We start from the raw sequence: 22,383 nt of genomic DNA, 5'->3' as shown, positions 1-22,383 counted from the left end.
AGTCCAAGGTAGAAGCATATCTGTTTTAACAGCAGTATCAGCCCTGGAGGCAGTAACAAGACGACGCATTCCGAATGCTGTGGCATTAAATCCAAAATGGATACAATGGGAATTCTCTTGCTACAGAAGACGTGAAACACGCATTTGATGCGAAAATGAAAAAACTAGAAGATCTGGAATACAAACATGAATGTCCTCTGTCAATCGAAATTCTGCCTCTCGAACATTACACCTGTGTAATCTACACGGACAGATTTGCACAACACTACGTTGTGGAAAAACAAATTTACAATGCAGCGTGCGCGATTGTTAAAGGTCGCTGGCGCTTAGGTAAATTCAGACTGATGGTCACTAAAACTGAATCAATCAGAAAATGTGCAGCTCAGCGAACTGAACTACTAACTTTAAAGATGGCACTTGAAAATGCTGATCCGAATTCCCCACACTAATAGTGTGCGATTCGCATTACTGCGTCGAATCTTACAATAATTCCATGCAGACCTGGATTGAAAACGGTTACAAAGATGAGACAGGTGGCACAATAAAATATAAAAAACTATGGGAACAAGTAGTTCTTTTACAGAAGGAACTACGAAAGACTCATGTGATACATACGCAGAGTCTTCAACGTGATGGCGTTCACGTTGCAGGGAATTCCTTGGCTGACAGAGCCACGGCGGCAGCTGTTCAATCGGCTTCCGTAGCTACAAAAAAGCGTACTAAAAAACAAATAGACGGTGAAAATGTAAATGTAAATGTATTTGAGCTTATATAGCGCACGGCTACCCACAAAGGGTTTCCCGGCGCTTGCTTAGGGAACCCGTCCTGGTATTCCCCTGTGAGATAACCCCGGCAGGGTATCCACAAGGTGAAAGCCAGGCATCCCGCTGCGAGGGGCCGTTGTGGAGATTAAGCAAGCTATTACCCAGAGTCGCAGAGTGTGAACCCGTGAGTTGAGAAGGCACCGGAGCGAGAATTATCAAGTCCGTGGAATTTTTGAGCCCAAGACCCGCCGAGGCGGGGAATTGAACCCTGGTCCAGGGCCGATCTCAGCTTCCGGGTCTGCCGCCTCTAACCCCTGAGCCACACTTCTCCACTCTTACTTGCTAGCAGTAAAAGCCTCATCGAAAGGCAACTATGCGGCGTTACCTCTAAATTATCCTCTCGGAAATACATAGATAATTGATGCAAACTCCGTTCCTTTTGCTCAAATCCCTGGAGTGGGGGATAGAGTAATTCCAAACACGAACCGGAGGGCTTACTTGATTCAAGAAGCACACATGGGAATGGGTCTGAGGCAGCAAGAGATCCTGAAATCTCTAATAGAATTGCAATCAAAATACTGGTGGCCGGGGATGAGCATGCAAACTTATAACTTTGTAATGAACTGTCAGAACTGCAACAGAGATCGCAGTTGTGAACCGGACCAGACACCTGCCCAGACACCTATTAGACAGCATCAGGCTATCTATACCCAGGCATCCAGACGGAAGAATGCGATCCCATAATTATTGAGACGAGATTCATTTAGATGAGGCCCCCAGCGCTCGGCTGACGCCAGAACTGTTATAAAAGATTTTCGTGTCTTTATCGGCACATATGCAATTGGCATGCTTCATTCTGACCAGGGTCCTGCGTTTAGCTCTCGAGCTTACAAGGAGGCCATGGCCAGCATGGGCATTGCATTGCGGTACTCTAGTCCATTCCATCCCGAGGGAAATGCGGTAGTGGAGAGAAAAAAACGTGACATAAAGCAATCTATAACAGCTAGGGTATTAGGTTCGGGTGATGGGTGGGTCAAACATCTAATAAGTGTCCAACGTAGTCTTAATAACCTGCCAAGAAATTCTCTAGGAGGTATCAGTCCGTACCAAACTTTTGTTTGGTACTAGAATGATCATCCAGGACCTGGATTGTCAGACTTCAGTGGTGAAACAAAAAACCTTTGATATCAAAGATCGTTTGGCTGTTTTACAGGACTTAAATGCAACAAGAAGAAGTCTAAGTAACGAAAAACTAAAGCCAACGACACTGAAGAAAAACCACCTGTCCCAGCAAGACCTGTCTGGATTCCAAAGATTGGGGATCTGGTCAGAGAAAAGATCGCAGTGAAGAAGGAATTTGGGCCTTCTTACAGAAAAGCAGTACCTGTCAGCAGAACAAGATCAGTAGTACTACCGCCCCTTGCTGGTAAAAAGGAGAACCGAGTTGTATCAATCGACCTGGTAAAACCACAACCATGTGGCCAATAATAAGTAGTAGGCCCAGTGAACTCCCAAGAAGTAGCAGAAGACCAAACCTTGCTACAATCCAGGAGGTTCAAACTGAGAGACTAATCACTTTTGATAAGCCTGCAGTGAATAGAAAAGGACTATGCAACAAAGCCATGGAACTTGTGCCTCTTGAAACCCAAATTGCAACAGTTTGTCAAGAAACACCTGTCTACAGCGATGTAGCCTCTGGCTATACAATTGTAACAAAAGAAGATCAAAAGACTAATGGAATCCCGAAGCAATTCCACCAATTGACAGAACTGCATTTGGCTACTTCATCAATTTCGATGACTTTTCCGATGATCCAAGTGAACATGGAGACAAGCCAGCAACAAAAACTTTCAAAGAAAAAATTACAGCACTCTCATCAACTTGGAGAAACATATCTGATTTCACCTTGGATTGAACTATGGATTGTGTTAGGTGTACTTTTCCTCCTTCTGTGGCTCATCTTGGTTTTAAGTTTGGGTAGATTTATAGATGGAAAATATAGTACAATGGACACAGCAAGCCAGAACATCAACTTGGTCCTAAAACCACACAGATCTTCTCACATCGAAAAAAGGGAACTATCATCAGTGAACATCACAGCCATTCCTATACCTGGTGGTGTAGCATGGGACAATACTGACTATGAAATCTATGGCCCGGTTGAACTCTTGAAATATCCACATTAATTCAAGATTTCTTTAAGTGACTTTGTATCACCTAGTACTTTCTCTGATGATTGGGACTTTGAAAATATTAATAATATGTTGTCAGATTTAGAAATGTCAGCAAAATTTATAGAACATGATTATTTACAGGGTTCATCGAATTATGAAGAAATGTATTGCTTCAATCACTTTGGGCATCATTATTTGCATAAATCTGCTAATCCTCGAAACGTTTTCAGTTATAATCAGTGGGAACATTGTCCAACTCCGCCAAAAGGCAGTTCAAAAACATTTTATGAGAAATTCCCATACTTCTCATGGTTTAATATCACTGATCCAGAAACGTTTTATTTTAAAATTATGAATAAGACAGGAGTGAAAAACATGTTGACAAATAATAAATTGATTTATTCTGAAAAATTTTATTAAAAAATGTCTACATTTGCTTTTGAATTTTGGAAAAACATTGAGACAACAATTGTCTGGGGTACAAAAGAATGGCAGGTACAAGGTTTAGAATCATTATTTAGAGCCTGCATGATCCCAGAACAAATGATGTTCCTGAATGACACCATTCAGCAGACAACCTGTCTTGGCCTAGCCAAGATAAAAGATTTAAACAACCTGTCTATACCAAAGCCTATGCCTGATAGAAACACCACTACAGATGAGGGATTAGACGGGTCATATATTTTAAAACAAAACAGAACTATTTCTGTAGTGGACAATGGGTTAACGACTCTGTCCTCCAGAATTTATTCACTGGACAGCATTGTATCATCTGCTATTGATATAATAGAACAGGATATGCTAATGTTACAACATGGCCAGTCCCAATTACGTTCTATTGTACAGTTAGGCTGGACGTTACAAAATCTGCGTTCAGGCAACGTGCCATGGCGTCTAATCAACACAACGTCATTATTTTCTATCTTTAACATTACTGATAGACAAATCTCTTTGGCACAAAGAGGGGAAGGCTATACGGTGCTGAGCATTGAAAAACTAGAAAGATTACCATTGACAATGTCAGAAAGACCTGTCATTGAATGGATAATACATGGTACAATTACAATCCCGATAACAACTTTTCAGTTTCAATACTGCCAAAAGTATATACCAGCAGGCCTGTATGAAGGGTTGGGTAAAGGATACATCAAGTCAACCTGGGATTTGCCTTATACACATAGATGTTGGAGTGGGGGCAAGAAAGAGGTATTTCTTAGTGGTAACAACTGTAAAAATTCACTAAGCGGTACACTTCTGTGTCAAGGAATTAACTTGCATGGAGCCTGCAAAGGTTTATCAAACAACCTTTCATGCCACCTACACGGCACCCCTGCTACACAGATAGAACCTTTTTTCTGACAGCTTTCCAACGGCAGCTACATTGTAATAAATGACCGCAGCTGTTGTGGCATGGTGCCAGGAAAAGCCTATCTCGTGAGCGTTACTTCCTTGGTCACTTGTTGTATGCAAGTATTGTATCCAAACAGCAATCCAGACATGGAGGTGGCAATATGGCCTTTTTTGAATATCTCTTCTATTCGAATTGATACTTTACAGACAACTGTGCCTTTAACCTCGTCCAAAGAGACGTATGATCTGCAAGTTGCAAGGACAGCAGCAGAGATACATACCCTATTATCGACAAATTGCCCCGTGCATTTCGTAGAAATGTTAAGTCAAATCTTAAACATGTCTGATACCAGTGGCATCGCACATGTATTTAAGACAATTTTTTCGGGACTGCTAACACCCTTCGAAGCAGTTCTTGGCATCTTCCCGAATTTTGTGCATTCTGTATTCGGCGGCCTGCCTCTTCTTTTGAGACTCGTAGCCGGAATCTTATTTTTGTTCCTTCTGCTCCGATATGGCAAGCCAAGCCACAAACAAAACTCATGCTACAATGGAAGAAACGATTCTAGCAATACGATACCGAGAACGGATCACTAAGGTCCTCTGATTGGCTCGGCTAAGAGATCTGAATACTACCTGGTTTCTTTCATTCAGACCAATCTGGCAAGATTGCATCTTACCTGTTCTACGTTGCTTGCTTTGTGGAGAAGAATGCGTGTTGGACGTCTGTCTTACACTACCATCAGCAGTACCTATGGATATCGATACTTTGCTTGGTTTGGTAACGGCTAATGCAACGTGTTGTCCCCAGCGGCTACCTATTCTGATGACTGCATTCGTTGAGACCTCACCATTACGATTAGGTGGCGGTGAGGTACGAGATGAAAGCGGCACACAGGTACAACCTTCCGTGAACATTGCTGATCCAGACACCGATGATGGCAATGCTTCGCACATTTTCACTATTTCTACTTTTTCGGACCTGGTCCAACTTTCACCTACTGTTGTAGACTAATTTTTTACCAGCCTATCTGAGCTAATGTTCTCTCCTAACAACGAGAATAACTTTTGAAATAGCGAGCACACAGCGTTCCCTGAACTTTGAATTCGGGCTTCAGTTTTGATAAACCGAACTCTAAAAAACATTTTTTCCCTTCCCGAGAGCGAAATTATTTTTTCTCCAGTTCCCAAAATATTTACCCTTTTTTTTTGGCACTTGGTACTCTGCTTAAAGTAGAACTATTCTTAGAGAACAGAACTTCTATTTTTAGAAACTGTAGAGACAATATTTTCACTTAGCCTCTAGCACATGTACAGAATTGTATAATTATGTGATGAAATGGTCTCGACCTTCTCTTCTGTATTAGGAGCCATTTCATAAATTTAAATTTCGCAAATCATTCAGCCAACGTACCATATATACATTATCTGAATGTTACCTCTGCTTGAAAACGTACAGTATGATACTCATTTTTCGTGTACATACCATTTCAAAAGCATATTGTATGTATTTTGGGGTGGGTTGGAAAACACATGCATTTTTATATGTTTAGTATTGCTTAGTATTTAGTAATGATGGACATTATACGTGGAGTGGGTGTTGTAATCGGATCTAGGACCCTATTTAAATATTCCCGATTCATGCCCTTATGTGGTTATAACAAATCATATCCTTATAAAGGCATAAGAATCATATCCATATTTAGTCATAGCCAATGCAGTCCAAATACGGCAAGCTACTCCCATAGACTCCTAGAAAGTACAACACGTTCCTAAACAAACCAAGCCTCCAGCAGCCCGGGAATTTCCCCTGCTTTTGTTTTGATTTGTCCTAGAACTCCTGAGTCCTGAAAGAACTGCCAGTTCTTAGTGACGTCTTATGTCCAACCTTACGTCAAACTCGGCACCTTCCAAGTATAGATATACCAGCATCTGCCTTAAGCAAACACACAGTGGTTTGGAGCAGATCGGCTATCTACTTATCCGAAGCCCAGCTGATGCGAGTGCCGAAGGAAGCCGACCCTCCCATTGACGCACTGAGAGAGATGCTGTCTTTTCTCCTGCCGAGAAAATACATCTCCAGTGTTTCCAGTCACCCTTGCAGGTTGCTGGGAGATCGAGTCCCGAGAAAGAGATACAAGACCTCCTTCATTCTATAACGAAGGTATGGAGCTGATTAGATCCTCAGAGAATTCTTGATTCAGATTCTTGGCAAAAACTAACTTAACTTAAACTGCAGCTCACTTACTCCTTCCCACGTACTAGGCTTAGGTTAGGTACACCGGGGTAGGCGTATCTTAGAAACACCAGTTGAGCACGTTTAGTCAATGATTTTAAGTATGTATGTATTTTATCCATTTTAAGTATCTTATGGCTCAGAAACCATATAAATGCTTTTACAGTATTATTTCATAATACTCCTTTTACTGTACGCACTTTACTTCATGATAAGTATTGCAATTGTGGCAATTCATTTCTCTTGCATGAGAAAGAAGACTGCTCAATAAATAACAACTTTTATTGAAAACGCCCGTCTCTCTATTTCTCTGCACTCCTGGTGAAACTAAGCATGCACGATTGACTGAGTGAAATAGCTGTCTATTGTTTTCACACGACTCTGGAGATATACTCCTTATTCTAGGGGGAGCAAAGTTGTCATGTTTATGCGGTTGTCAGAAACTAATCCCTTCTTGTGTATTCAGGAAAGTTAACCCCTTCCTGTTCACTCGAGAAAGTTTCTAGTGACCTCTGAGCTAGCTGGCATACCTAATTAAGTCTAACATATTCAGTAGAGACCTAGTCGACCTCAGTCCTACGTCTAAACTACCGTTTGTTATTCCAATGCGCAGAGCCTATTGGGAATATAGGAACTACACTACAAAACATCTAGCTAGTGAGCATCTTTCTAGGAATAACTTGCATCTCAGAACACAGTGAAATATCTGATGCTAACGGTATCTCTGTACTTGAGTTAACCCATTCTACAAAGTTCTTGGCTGTGCAGTTCCAAGTGTGGATTTTGTATTTAGCAGATAAACTCTCATGGAGGATATGGGTAGAGTCCTCTCCCAGTCATGATACTGTGACGAAGATGAGGCCAATGCAATTAGATTAATTAGCTGAAAGTTCTTGTGGTACTGTTTCTTAGTGATAAATCCTGCATTGATGAGGATGCTGGTGAGCTAGAGGTTGGCTGATGGAGATTATACAGGGCTGGACGGATATTGAGTTATGGCAACAGTATGAGGAGGGGCAGAGGCAATACAGAGTGAATGACCGAGTCTGCCTGAAATAGGGATAGTAGAGGTTTACCATGAATAGGAGTGCTGCTCTATATCTCTAATTCCCCCGTTTTTCCTAGGCTGTTGGATGTATATCAGGAGCCGCCAGAGATAGGCATCCTCCTGCCGACTATGCCAGAGTCAGCAATTATTTCCCTTTTAAAACCAGACAAGGCATCTAATCTATTTGACAAACATAGACCCCTGTCGTTAATCAATGTAGACGCAAAGATCCTAGCCAAACTAATAGCTAATAGACTTCAGCCGCTATAACCGCTCATTGCCAGGCCAGACCAATCAGGATTCATCCCGGGTAGGTCAGGGAGGGATGCCTGCTTTCAGCCAGAATTCGTCAGCACCACACCATACGGGGTCCGGGATTCACAGACCGGAGTCTTATAATATCAATGTATGCAGATGACATAACATTATATAGTCACAAACCAGATGGAAACCTTAACCCCGTGCTGAGAGAAGTCCTTCGTTATGGAGAGATGACTGGCATACAGATTAACTGGTCAAACTCCTCTATTTTACCGCTGACTGATGCCCCGCTGGAAACCAACTTGGAATTCCCGCTTAAATGGGCTGATGGTGCTGTTAAGTACCTAGGGGTGTGGTTGAGCAGAGACTTGCAGGAAATATGGAGAATGACCTCAGGCAAGTTACCGACAGGGTGGAACGCAAGTCAAAACTTTGGGCTGCCCTGCCTTTGTCACTGGCTGGTAGAATTGCTTTCACCAAGATGATAGTTATTCCTAAATTTTTATACCTATTCGTTAATATACCCATACCTTTAACCAAGGCCGTTTTTAATTCCCTGCGCTCAATTGTAATTGCCTTAATTTGGGCTCGGAAACAACGTCGCGTTAGCTGGGACCTGCTAACACGCCCGCTGTCCAGGGGTGGAATGGGTGCACCTGACTTCAAACTCTACACACTGTGTGCGCAAGCTCAATTCCTTCACTTCTGGATACATCCCATTCCATTCCAGCCGCACATAGCCATAGAAACAGATATAGCGGATCCCACCCCTCTACATGTAGCTGTCTATAAACCATATCACAGGTCAGCAAACAAAATAAATACAGTTGAGACCTTGCGTTGGGCCTGGGAAGGTGTCGGACACCACTACTTTATGCGCCCTTTACGTTGGTTGCACACCACCCTCATTTTCCCTTCCTGAATGATAAGGGTTCCATAGCACGGGACACCACTACTTTACGCGCCCTTTACGTTGGTTGCACACCACCCTCATTTTCCCTTCCTGAATGATAAGGGTTCCATAGCACGGGACACCACTACTTTACGCGCCCTTTACGTTGGTTGCACACCACCCTCATTTTCCCTTCCTGAATGATGAGGGTTCCATAGCACGGGACACCACTACTTTACGCGCCCTCTTCGTTGGTTGCACACTACCGTCATTTTCCCTTCCTGAATGATAAGGGTTCCATAGCACGGGCACGCAGCATGGGCATTTCCACATTAGAGGACCTGTACCCACAGGACAACTTTTTAGATCCGCCACAACAACAGGAAGACACTCAAATTCCACTCCTGAACTTATTCCTATATTTCCAACTCCGAGCCACTTGCAAGACAATGCACTCAACCTTCCCAGCACCCCCCCCCATATAATGAAGCCGCTAGAACATCTACTAACTACACCATCACCTCGTAGATTAATTACTAGATTGTATAACCTCACGCAAACAAGCACCCCTTGGGTTGCCCCCAAGGCACTAACACAATGGAGAAATGACCTAGAAGAACTGCCCTCAGACGAGCAATGGTTATTTTGTTGCTTACGGCTGAGATATTTATCCACGAAATATAAGCTGAGACTTATCCATTTCATATTCATACATAGGATGTACCGCACCACCAGGCAGTTACACAAACTAGGGTTACGTCCTGATACGCTCTGCGTGGAAATGCAAGCGTGAAGCAGCTGCCTTTCTGCATGTTGCGTGGAGTTGCCCACCCATTGCTGAATTTTTGAAAGAGGTGTGTGATACTATTCAAGCTGTCACTGGTGTGTTGCTGGAATATACCCCAGTGGTAGCACTGCTGGGTTATGTGGGGGAAATCCCACCTGAGAAACGCTGTTTGGTGGCCATGATGCTACTGCTCGCAAAGTGCAGACTGGCCCCTAGAGCCCCCTGAATGGCTGCGTGGGTGCGAGATATTGCTTACTGTCAGGAGCAGCTGGCGGCATTCTGAGACCTTATGCTGACTGCGTCTCGCCAGAGGGATATGGGAACCTTTCAATACCTGGCTCAGAGGACATGTTGTGGACCTCCCGGATGACACTAGTCCAGTGCCAGTTGTCTCCCCGTCCAGATCGCCCCAATACCCGCCTTAACACTCAACACTTTGCACAAATGTCCCTCACATATATGGGTCCGCCTAGTTCGAAACAAGTGATAAGGTCAATCATAGCCACCCTTCCCCTGCCCACTTAATGAGCCTAAAATTGAAATGTTTATTTAGCCCACATCTGATATTATGTTCCAGTCACTTTAACTGTGAGAATTGCGATAATGTATTATACGGATGTACCTTTTTTCCTCCAAAAGGAAAAAACGCACTGGTGCAGTGAACCTGATTTTTAATCAGTATTGGTGTTTCACAATTATTCTAATGATACTCGGATTAATGCTGTGTAGTGTTAACATGTAAATGTACCTATGTTATATATATATATATATATATATATATATATATATATATATATATATATATATATATATATATATATACCTGAACAAAATGTCAATAAAAAAAAGAGCCATTGTTTCACTTGTAGAACCCTCTTTCACTTGGTATTGTCCTGCTGCTTGATTTTCAGATGTCTCACACCTTCCGGAAGTACGGACCCGGCGTGCGGTACATCAAGTTTGAACACGGTGGACAAGACACCCAGAATTGGAAAGGATGGTACGGGGTGCGAGTGACCTGCAGTAGCCTGGGGATCGAGCCGCCGGGCCATAATGGACAGTAAAGAGAGAGGTTTGGAAAGGATCCCTTCTATGCACAGTGCGACCACAGATGAGAAGGCCACAACTTTACGGAAGGTGGGGACCACTCTTCTGGTCCTTGGGTTCATGCAGATGACACATTTTCTCCCTGGATAGGAATGGGGGAGATCATATGTATTTATTTTGCTGACACATTTCTAGAAAAGGAAGCACTGGCATAGAGGGCTGCCAGCTCTCTGGATTTTTATTGACAATATCACCACATATCCGGTTTTCTCTTTATGAGTTTAGAAATTTCTATTGGTTTCCGTTTTAACCTGCTCAGATTCTTGTACTGTCTGTTTAGCAAATCACATCATTTGTTTAATGCCTCAAAGCTGAAGCCTGATATATAAAACTAAACACTGACCCAGCGCCCATTAGGCTGCACAAACCTCGCTCAATGCCCTGCACTGACGAACAACCTCTTAACTGCCATGCCCTGTCTTCATTTTTCATTGCATTCCTTTTAGAACTTAACTTGAACTACCTTACCAAATATACTGCCACTACCTCTACTAACATCGTCCACCCAGTACAATGTAAAAAATATAGGCTTCAAAAAGCAATAGGAACTCATCTCCCAACTAGTGGGCAGGGTCAAATTACTGTTCTAACTCCAGCTTGAGCACTGATGGGACAAAGACTTGATGCTGAGAATTGCTGCTGGTCCAACGAAATGATCTGTGATTCCATATTCTCTGCTGACATCTGCAGTAAACTGAAGGGCATGTGTTCAAATCCTAGCCAGGCTTAGCCAGCCTTCCACCCTACAGAGATCTGCAAATTGAGGACCATTAAATTGGGTATTAGTAACATTTGTAAACAATAAAAAAAAGGAAAGCACACACGCACACCAAGAAATGGAAGAAGTGTGAAATACAGCACACTTTCTTTAAAAAAAAGTTATCATGTCCATATTTCTGTAGGCAACATAATTCTTCATTTTTTTAATTTTGGTGGTCTATAGTTTCGTAGTCACAAACAACCACACTGCCAAGCAGCTCCTGTTCTTCAGTGCTTAATGCGCTGTACAGTTTTTATTTTCTAGAACCAACACAATAGTTCTGGGGGTTAAATGTATCCAGAAATCTACCACAAACAACCTTTTTCCTTGGTATAGTAGTGTACTATAAAATGATTCACAAGACCCAATACAGTTTGAAAACTGCAGTGTATTATTCCATCAACATTGAACAGCATATATCAAATTATAGTGCAGTCGGTGCAAAGTGCTCAGTGATTGATACATATTTACATTTATTCACATCGATGCACAAGAACACAGGTTATTCATGTCATTACCCACGACATCAACATGAATGCACCAATATCTTGACTCGAGTGGGAATGATAATCCAGTGGACGTTTTAACCCACATGGAATTAAGCTGAGGGTCTCATCAGGACAGGGCCATCAGTCTAGTGTCCCTATTTGGAAGAAGGTTTTTCCTTGGCCCCTATATGTCACACCATACAACAATCACAATGTCGATCTCCAATACAGGAAATTAGGCTTCGTCTCTCAATGCGCGCTGTGTCAGGATTGTTCCTCTGGGACTGGGTTCGGTCGTGCATTCTGGGACTGTCCTTGTTATATGTGATATATAATGTTTTTTCAGCACTCCTTCTCAGTGCCTTCTTGTTATTGTGATCATGCTGTCGCATTCTATTATGAAGCATTCTATTGAACCAAATAATCCAAATAAATAAATACAAATTACAAATCATCAAATACAAATAAGTCATTCGGTGTGTTCACTCAAAATGACACAATTTCTGTTGCAGTAATAAACCGTGCAGTGCTTTAAAACTATGGCAATAATCCACACATAGTTTTTCATATGGGTCAGTGCATTCACTGTAAGAACATTTTACAGCATGGATCTGCTTGTCCTGTATGGCGGTCACAGAGGGACACTGCTGTGAATAATCGATTCCAAAAGTGGTTCTTCACTGCTATGACGAAGCAACAGGGGGGGGGGGGGGGGGGGGGGCGTTTTCCATTATTAATACTTCATATGAAATTCATGGCTGTTCTTTCAGGGCTTTCATCACCCCATCATCGCTGCGCTGGCTCTCTGTTCAGCTTCAAGAGAGGAGGGGGTGGGTAAAGCACAGTGGTTAGTGGGGGAGGTGACCGGTTGCATTTAAGAAGGGATGAAAGGCCATGTTATATATGATGCCCTATTACTCCTCTGGCCCTGTCTAGCAGTTCAAGTCTTGGGCAGATGATTCTGGGAGCCATACATAACATAAATTTATAGATGGGTAAAAAGTGACTAATGGATCTTTTTCACCTCTGGGTTCTGAGTGACATCATGGATAACCTGAACGCCGCTCACATTGTCTGTTTGATGTCATCAGAACCACTAGTTGAAAACGTCCATTATTCACTGTTGCCCATCTATAATTCTGTATATTTTCACATGTCGCTTACTTTTGGCTGCTAGTGGAATGAACCAGAGTAAGATCTAAAAGATGTAAAGGCAACCTGAAAGCAGCGCCTCAAAGGCATTAGAGTACCTTGGTCTTTGGCTCCTCAATTGAAATCCCAGAATGATGTGTGACCCAATGCCTTCTTTATAATCCTATTTCCAACACTGTGCAAATTAGTAGTTGCTTTCACTCTTTTGATGTGGTCTTCCTTCCAGAGAGGAGATGATGTTGCATAGGCTCTAGGGATCTACAACTGTCATCAACAACACGCTGTTCTTTTGACTATGTTCCTTTTCGAAGTAGATGAGGGTCGGGCAGGAGCAGGGAGCTAATGTGAAGTACCTTAGATCCAACTTACGGTTGAATTCATCCTTACTCAGTCGCCAAATAACAAAAAGACCTTCCATGGAATCTAGATAGCCAATTGCGCGGGACCGAAAGTAGCTCTTTCTCACTGGAACGCTAATTCCTATCAGGATAATAGCGTTTGAGCTTCTGAAATAGATATTCAGGGCCTTTGCCCAAATGGGCTTTGTAGGTTAAACAGCACAATTTGAAAGTTATCCTTTTCTTTACTGGCAACCAGTGTAGAGATTTTAAGAAGACTCCCGGGTTGAGGCCGTTCTAAGCGACCAATTGCAAATTAGCCAGGCAGCTGTATTTAGGACGAGTTGCAATTTCGACAATAGAGTCTTACTGGCAGAAGCCAATAGTGCATTGCTGAAATCCAGTCGGCTCACAACCAGAGCTTGCACTAAGGTCTTCCTGGCTGATAGTGGAAGAAATGGAAATGTGTTCTTGAGTAATCTTAGTATGCAGAAACAGTTGTCCATAGTAGATAGGACTTGCTCTTTTTTTTAATTTTTTTTTTAAGTTTCATGATCTAACCTGACACCCAGAGTTTTTAACTACCTTGCAAGAGATTGATGCTGTGCCCAACTCAGGCAGCCACCAATCTGGGGACCACAGGGGTTGGGCCTTACCAAATAGAACAATCTATTTTTCCCTCGGTTTAATTGCAGGAAGTTATCCGCCATCAATTTCATAATCTCCTTCATGCCCATTGAAAAGCGATATATTGCTTTGCCAAGATATTCCTCTAAGGACAGAACCAGCTGACTATCATCTGTATATGATATAATAATGTATTAGAGATTCTAATTCGATTGCATTCACTAAATACAGCCCAAGTTAGGTGGGGTGAAAATAACCAACTTACCAAGCAGTTTTCTATCAAACGTGAAGTAAGACAGGGATGTGTTTTAGCGCCCACCCTATTTTCCCTTTTTATTAATGGGGTGGTAGATTACCTGGATAGGGATGGGTCTGATGCTACGAAAGTAGAAGGGAGAAGAGTTCCTGCACTACTCTTTGCAGATGATACTTTATTCATCTCAAAATCCCTCCAAGAGCTTCAACAATTGTTGCATGATTTTACCGGGTTTTGTAAGGTGAGGGGCCTGATGTTGAATGAGTCCAAAACAAAATATATGATCTTTTCCAAAGGTAACACCAAATTATTTAACAGAACCATATATACAGGAATTAGTCCCCTAGAGCAAGTATATGCCTTCAACTATCAGGGTATCGGCTTAACATCTAACTTAAATTGGGCCTCCAACATTAAAAACTTAAATTGTCGCTAGTTCAGCAGACCACTCATATAAGTAAAATCCATAAAAACACAGTGTCCCGAAAAGTGGCTCCAGCACTGGAAATATAATATCAAAGTACTGGGTGGAGGGGGGCTCTCTATGGAGCAGAACTGTGGGGTACTGGGAATACAAACTCCCTTACTCCGATAGAAAATTGTTTCCTAGGTCACTTTTAAACCTACCTATTAGTACGCCCCTGGTCCCTACGTTTTTGGATTTGAGCCATAAACAGTTGGTGCAAAGGTTTAACTACAAGCAGCTACTGTTTTGGCATCGCCTGTTGTCTGTTACAGAAGTCGCCCCTAATGAGCGGCAACATTTGATCTGTTTAAGTGACCACATGTAATTCTATTCCATGCTTCAGCTCCCTGAAAAATCTACTTAAGACTCTTGGGATAGAGGAGTACTGGTTCACCCTCAAAAGGCTGTCCCTTACACCGAAGTACAGGATTAAAAGGCTATATTGGGAAACCACATTAGCGAAGGAGATAGCAAAACTGGTGGGCTTATTGACTCAGGATTTTATGAGTTTTAAAACTGTCGTCGATATTGTTCCACCCATGGCATGGAAATTATTTATACAATTCCGATACAAGACTCTTCCCACTAAATTGCTTTGTAAAAAGTGGTGTTGCAAGGCTCCCTCTAATGACCAGTGTCCAGCATGCAAGGCTAGTCCTGAATCCACAGTCCACTTGTCATTTTTCTGTCACCAAGGGAAGCAGCCACTGCAACGCGGCATCACATTGCGATGCCCTTACAACGCGGTTGTTAAAACGACTGCATTGTTACCACGCACTGCCATTACTACGCACGTCATTACATCGACTTGCAGTAGATGGCGTGCTAACAATAGAAATAGTTTACTATTCCAACACCTTCCCTACTGTTACGTAGGCTGGAGTTGGAATAGTAAATTATACATTTATAATGTCAGCACGCCATCTACTGCAAGTCGATGTAATGACTTGCGTGGTAGCGGCTTTGCGTGGTAACAACGCAATCATTGTAACGACCGCTGTGTTGTAACGAGTTATATTCATCCCTGTTATAGAAGTTTGAGGGCAAATTGGATTGTTCAGCTTTGTAAACTAATTGGATCAGGTCATTATCCTGAGGTTATGAGAATTTTAGCTTCTGATACACGTAGAGTGGTAGTCTTTGATCCATAGTCCATGCCAAAATCTGGCCAGACCAAACGTTTAAAATGTATTATATGAACTGTCCTTTTGTACCTCTTTTTAAATCTATATTCATGTACATTTCCTGTCTAATCTCAAATAATGAGTTTTATTTCCACTTGCAAAGTGACTTTTACCTTTATGCTGTTTTTAGTCTAAGCTATACTTTGCACTTTATAAGATCTTTGTGATGGAAAATAACGTTTTTTGATGATGATGATAATAAATCAAATCCATGTTTTCTGATAACTTTCACCAGGGGAACCACATAAATGTTAAATAAAGTAGGGATCAGACATGACCCTGTGGCACTACCTTGTTGATTATCCTGGGCATGGCTTTATACACTCAGCGGTACACCCTGCACTCTATCCTTCAAAAAAATCCTGGAACCACACTAGGGTAGGCCAATGAATCCCGATCCCTTGTAATCTTTGTAATACCTTTGTGTGGGACACAGTATCAAATGCTGAAGTTAGGTCTAAGAACAGGAGCATGGCAGGTGTGCCAACGTCCAGTGGGCACCTGATTGAATCAGTCACGGCCACCAAAGCTGCTTCAGTGCCATACTCCGCTCTAAAACCTGATTGAGAAGGATCTAAGATTTTATTCACTTTAAGGTAACCAGTCAGCAGTTATTAATTTGACCTTACAGCAGCTTGTCCAAGCATGGAAGTAATGATATGGGTCTGTAATTTGAAAGAATAGAAGGATATTTATTTTTATTTATTTATTCATTTTGAAGGTGTTATATAGCGCGAACAAGACTCTTGTGAGTAACAGAGCCCTTGGCAAGTCATATGTGGAAAGCACGGAATAATATACCACAATCTAAGTGAAAAAGTTATACACCGCTCATAATCGCACAGACAAAGCTAACAGAAGGTCAAACATGGAGTGTTAAAAACATCACACGTAAAAGAGTACCGTATACAGTTATAGAGTTCACATGAATTTAGCCATGACGATCGCTTTCACTTTTTTTTTTTTTTTTTTTTTTTTAATTTTTAAAATCTTTATTTTGAAAAAATGCACACAGCTATTCAGCCTGACATCCCGGAGGCAAGGCAGCAGAATTGAACAGGAGAACAATAGTCCAAGAATCAATGTCACAGCACAATGGAGGTTGATTTTATTGTTTTGTAGAGTCATAAAGGAACATAAAGAAAGAAGAAAAAAGAGGCGGCAGAAAGGCGCAGATAGAGTGGCAATGGAATAGAAGAAACCAGCGAAGCGTTGTTGTAGGGGCGGGGGGGACCATAGGGACCACAAGCATGGAAACAGGAGAATAGCTCAGGAAAGAAAAAGGGGGAGAGGAGAAAACAGGATAAAATGCACAACGTGGTACAGTCGGTGTCACAGGTTATGGCGACAATTGTTCCTCCAAGGAGACAGGTTCCGGTGGCACACAAATGTCTCCCCTGTATGCATTCCAGGCCCCCCACACCTTCAGCCACTTTTTGGGTTTACCCCTGGCAACATAGACCGTCTTCTCCCTGAACATGCACCAGTCCATGTTAGCTTTCCATTGCACCACCATGGGAGCTACCGAGGCCCCCCACTTCTGAGCGATATCGCGTTTAGCCACCATGTTGCCAAGGGTCACCCACTGTGTCTGAGCCACATTGTGGTCCGTCGGTCCCCAAATGTTGAGGAGGCATCTCCTAGCTTCCGCATTCATCACCACCCCAGTCACCTCATCCATAATCAGGTGCACTCGTCTCCAGTAGGAGGCTATGGCGGGGCATTCCCAGAGAATGTGCATAAAAGTGGCAAGGGCACCACAGCCGCGGCGACAGAGCCCATCGACCGAGTAGCCCATATGCACAAGCCGGGGGCCAGTCACGTACACCCTATGCAGGATCTTAAGCTGTACCAGCCGGAGACGGGAAGAGATGGTGACCTCCTTAGGGGAGGAAACCGCACTCTGCCAGTCCTCGTCATCTATTTCCTACCCATCACGTACCCACTGATCACGCACGCCCAGGAGGAGGTCAGTGCGAACATTAATAAGCTTCTTATAAGACAGTGAAATGGCGCTGTCAGGCATATGGCCATCCAGCACCCTGTCTTCCAACGGGGAGCTTTCCGGGATCGCCCCCTCCTCAGGCTTAGCAGAAAGCAGTGTGTGTCGCAACTGGGCATACCGGAAAAATTCCGAGGTACCCAGCTGGTATTCAGTCTGCAGTTGGGAGAAGGTCTTAAAATCACCTGGACCTGATCCAGCACGGTCGCTCCCCCCACGCTCCCTGATCCCAGCTCCTGCTCACGTTCTGGCTTGCTGGTGAGACCGTATCGAGACTGCAGATTTGTAACTGCTTTTATTTATTTAATTCACCTCGCGCTGTTGTTTATTTATTTAACTTGACTCGCGCTGTGATTTAATTATTTATTTTGACTCGCGCTGTGATTTAAATATTTATTTTGACTCGCGCTGGGATTTATTTATTTAATTCGACTCGCGCTGTGATTTATTTATTTAATTTTGCATCACGCTGGGAACTGGTTTGTGCCCCCGGTGCCGTGGTGCATCTGCTGCCCCTGCCTTACTCTCCCTTTGACCCTCCATCTTGTTTACTTGTTCCCTGGCCCGCCCCTCCTCCCTGCTACCGCCTCCCAGCTGCTGCCCCTCCCACGCTCCGCCCCCTCCTCTCTCCATTTATGACAGATGTCCGCACACGCAGCATCCACGCGCTACGGCCATGCCGAAGGTGCGCCAAAGGTAAGCCCGTCTACGCCCGTCCGCGCCTGGACCGCGCCCAGCGCCAGACCCCCTGGTCCCCGTAATGCCCGGCCCACTCGCATCACTTACGATGCCACCACCCTCCTAGCCCTTAACTCGGCCGCTCCCCCAACTGCATCCAAGCTGCCCCTGGACAAACCCATGGACCCTTCTCTTGCAACTCCTGCAAGTTCGACGGCACCAAGAACAACTCCTCATCCACTAACACCAACAAGATATCTGACACCAACCACCTTAAATGCATCCTGCTCAACACCCGCTCGGTCCACAGGCACGCCATCGACCTCTGGAATCTACTAGACACCATCTCTCCAGACGTCGCCTTCCTAACAGAAACATGGATGAATGCCTCTTCAGCCCCAGACATCACCATTGCCATACCGGAAGGATACAAGATCATCCGAAAGGGCCGCATCGAGCATACAGGAGGAGGCATCGCTATCTTCCATAAGAACTCCATCCGCATCTCAACCAGCTCAGACGTCAACCTCGCTAGCGCCGAACACCTTCACTTCCAGATCCACACCGACCCCAAGACCACACTCAGAGGCACCCTCCTCTACCGGCCTCCAGGGCCCCGTGCACAATTCAGTGACGACATCACTGACTTTATCACCCCACACGCCCTCCCCTCCGAGGACTACATTCTATTGGGAGACCTCAATTTTCACCTGGAAAAGAGCAACGACAGCAACACCACCACCCTTCTGGACAATCTCGCCGACCTCGGACTCAAACAACTTGTCTCTACGTCCACCCACATCGCAGGTCACACACTCGACCCTATCTTCACCTCCAGCAAACATATCTCATTCAGTCACACCACAACTCTTCACTGGACGGACCACAGCTGCGTTCACTTTAACTACAATAAGACCACAATCCACAACCATCCTCAACCCACCCTGCGAAGAAACTGGAACAAAATAACCAGCGACCAGATCTCCTCCTCGCTTCTACTCAACCCCCCCTCCCACTCCTCAAACCCCGACCAAGCAGCCATTAACCTCACCCTATGGCTATCCAACAGCGCCGACATCCTAGCACCGTTGAAAAAACGCCAAATCAAGATAGGCAGCCAAAACGCATCCTGGTTCAACGATGATCTTAAGAAATCGAAGAAACACTGTCGCTCCCTCGAAAAGGCCTGGAAAAAAGATCCTAACACCAGCACCAGGGACGCCTTCAAAAACGCCACCCGCATACACCACCAACTAATCCGGTCTGCCAAGAAAGCCGCATTCAAAGACCGTCTAGATAACAATGCCCACAACAGCAAGGAATTATTCAACATCGTCAAAGAATTTACCAACCCATCAGCCAACTCCAACGACATCACCCCCTCCCAAGCCCTCTGCGACTCCCTAGCTTCCTTCTTCCACAACAAAATCGCAGACATCCACAACAGCTTCGACAACCGACCCGAAGACCAACCCACCCAATCTTCTGCAGGACCCTCACCCCCCTTGAACATCCTTAACAACTGGAACCCAATCTCCACTGAGGACACCATCTGCCTGATGAACTCCATCCACTCAGGATCCCCAACTGACCCATGCCCTCATCACATCTTCAACAAAGCAGACTCCATCATAGCACCACACCTCCGAGATGTCATCAACTGCTCCCTCAACTCCGCCACCTTCCCGGAAAGCTGGAAACACGCATAACTCAGCGCCCTTCTGAAAAAACCCACAGCTGACCCCACCGAACTCAAAAACTACCACCCCATCTCGCTTCTTCCATTCCCGGCTAAAGTCATTGAGAAAGCTGTCAACAACCAGCTCGCCGCCTTCCTCGAAACCAACAAATCCCTCGACTCCTCACAGTCCGGCTTCCGAGCCAAACACAGCACTGAAACCGCCCTCATCGCAGCAACAGACGACATTCGAACTCTACTGGACAATGGAGACACAGTCGCCCTCATCCTCCTCGACCTCTCCGCTGCCTTCGACACAGTCTGTCACGGTACCCTTCTACAGCGCCTCAGAGACGTAGGAATCCTAGGAAAAGCACTGGAATGGATCACCTCGTTCCTCACCGGAAGAACACAGAGAGTCCGCCTCCCACCATTCAAGTCAGAGGCCTCTGAAGTCATCTGCGGTGTGCCACAAGGATCGTCACTCAGCCCCACCCTCTTCAACGTATACATGAGCCCCCTTGCGGCCCTCGCTCGCCAACACAATCTCAACATCATCTCCTACGCGGATGACACTCAACTGATCCTATCACTCACCAAAGACCCTAACACCGCCAAAACCAACTTACACGAAGGAATGAAAGAAGTAGCCGAGTGGATGAAGCACAGTCGTCTGAAACTAAACTCAGACAAAACAGAAGTCCTCATCTTAGGCACCTCCCCCTCAGCCTGGGATGACTCTTGGTGGCCAGAAGCCCTTGGAAAAGCCCCCATCCCGACGGACCACGCACGGAACCTAGGCGTCATCCTGGACTCCTCACTCTCGATGACCAGACAAGTCAACGCCGTTTCATCATCTTGCTTCAACATTCTTCGCATGCTCAAAAAAACATTTAGCTGGATCCCCACCGAAACTAGAAAAACGGTCACCCACGCACTGGTCACGAGCCGCCTGGACTACGGTAACACACTATACGCCGGTACCACCGCAAAACTCCAGAAAAAACTCCAACGCATCCAGAACGCTTCAGCCAGGCTCATACTAGACATCCCGCGCAAAGAACACATCTCTGGTCACCTGAAAAACCTCCACTGGCTCCCCGTAAATAAGAGGATTATTTTCCGCCTCCTAACCCACGCACACAAAGCACTTTACGAACTTGGGCCCGAATGCCTCAACACACGATTGTCCTTCTACACCCCCTCCCGTCAGCTGCGATCCTCCAACCAAGCCCTTGCCACTGTACCTCGCATCAACAAAACCACCATGGGAGGTAGATCCTTCTCCTACCTGGCAGCTAAAACCTGGAACTCACTTCCCACTCACCTTCGCCTTACTCAGAACCACCTAGCATTCAGAAAGCAACTTAAAACTTGGATATTCGACAAGTAATTCCCCACCCTCCCTCCAGCGCCTTGAGACCCTATGGGTATGTAGCGCGCTATACAAATCTCTTGACTTGACTTGACTTGACTCGACAACATGTCATCTACCCTGGAGATACCTATGAGATCCCACTTATCAAAACCTTTGGTGTGCCACAACTTGCCCAGGATGTCCGAGTCGTATAATGGGGTGAATCTAGTCAGCCTGCCCTGCCTGCGCCTTGGTGATAGCCCTCCAAATGTGGACCGCCGTTTTCGTTGGGCCCGACATCAGTCTGTCCAGAGACCTCGAGTAGAGCGCCCTGTAGTAATTACCGCCACTCAAGAGCCACTTATCCATTGCGTATCCAGGGTTATTTTCCGTACCATAGAAACCATGATTAATGGCCGCCAATTGGGAGGCCCAGTAATATCTACGCACGTCCGGTAGTGCTATACCCCCATCGTACCACGGGTGCATGAGCTTCGTGATAGCGATGCGGGGCCGGCCATCCCAAAGCAGGGCACGTTGAAGGCCTTCGATCTCCCCGAAATATCGGGCAGGAACCGGATCTTGGGTATTCTGCAGGGCGTACAAGAACCTAGGCAAGGACATCATCTTAAATAATGCCGCGCGCCCGAGTAAAGAAAGCGGAAGCTTGCGCCAACCCTCCACATCCCGCCGGAGGCGGAGAAGAGGGGGAAGCAGGTTGTGTTCATAGCGCGCCTTCGCATTACAAGAGATATAGATCCCCAAGTATTTAAAGCCT

The 22,383-nt window shown here is 44.7% G+C and overlaps 1 protein-coding gene across 1 annotated transcript in view; it reads left to right on the top strand.

The window, feature by feature from the left end:
* LOC147710629 (F-box only protein 6-like) overlaps nt 1-12,326 on the top strand; it is a 200,623-nt gene extending 188,297 nt beyond the window's left edge. The window contains exon 5 of the mRNA XM_086921311.1: nt 10,424-12,326. Within this exon, the coding sequence (XP_086777437.1) occupies nt 10,424-10,576 (153 nt within the window). The 3' untranslated portion in view covers nt 10,577-12,326. The remainder of the gene's footprint in view (nt 1-10,423) is intronic.
* Nucleotides 12,327-22,383: the final 10,057 nt, after the last annotated feature.

Source organism: Lissotriton vulgaris, chromosome 5 (assembly GCF_964263255.1).
Source record: "Lissotriton vulgaris chromosome 5, aLisVul1.2, whole genome shotgun sequence".
In the NCBI taxonomy this organism is placed as follows: Eukaryota; Metazoa; Chordata; class Amphibia; order Caudata; family Salamandridae; genus Lissotriton; species Lissotriton vulgaris.
The sequence above is the reverse complement of the archived record's forward strand: the minus strand, read 5'-3'. Positions and strand labels throughout refer to the sequence as shown.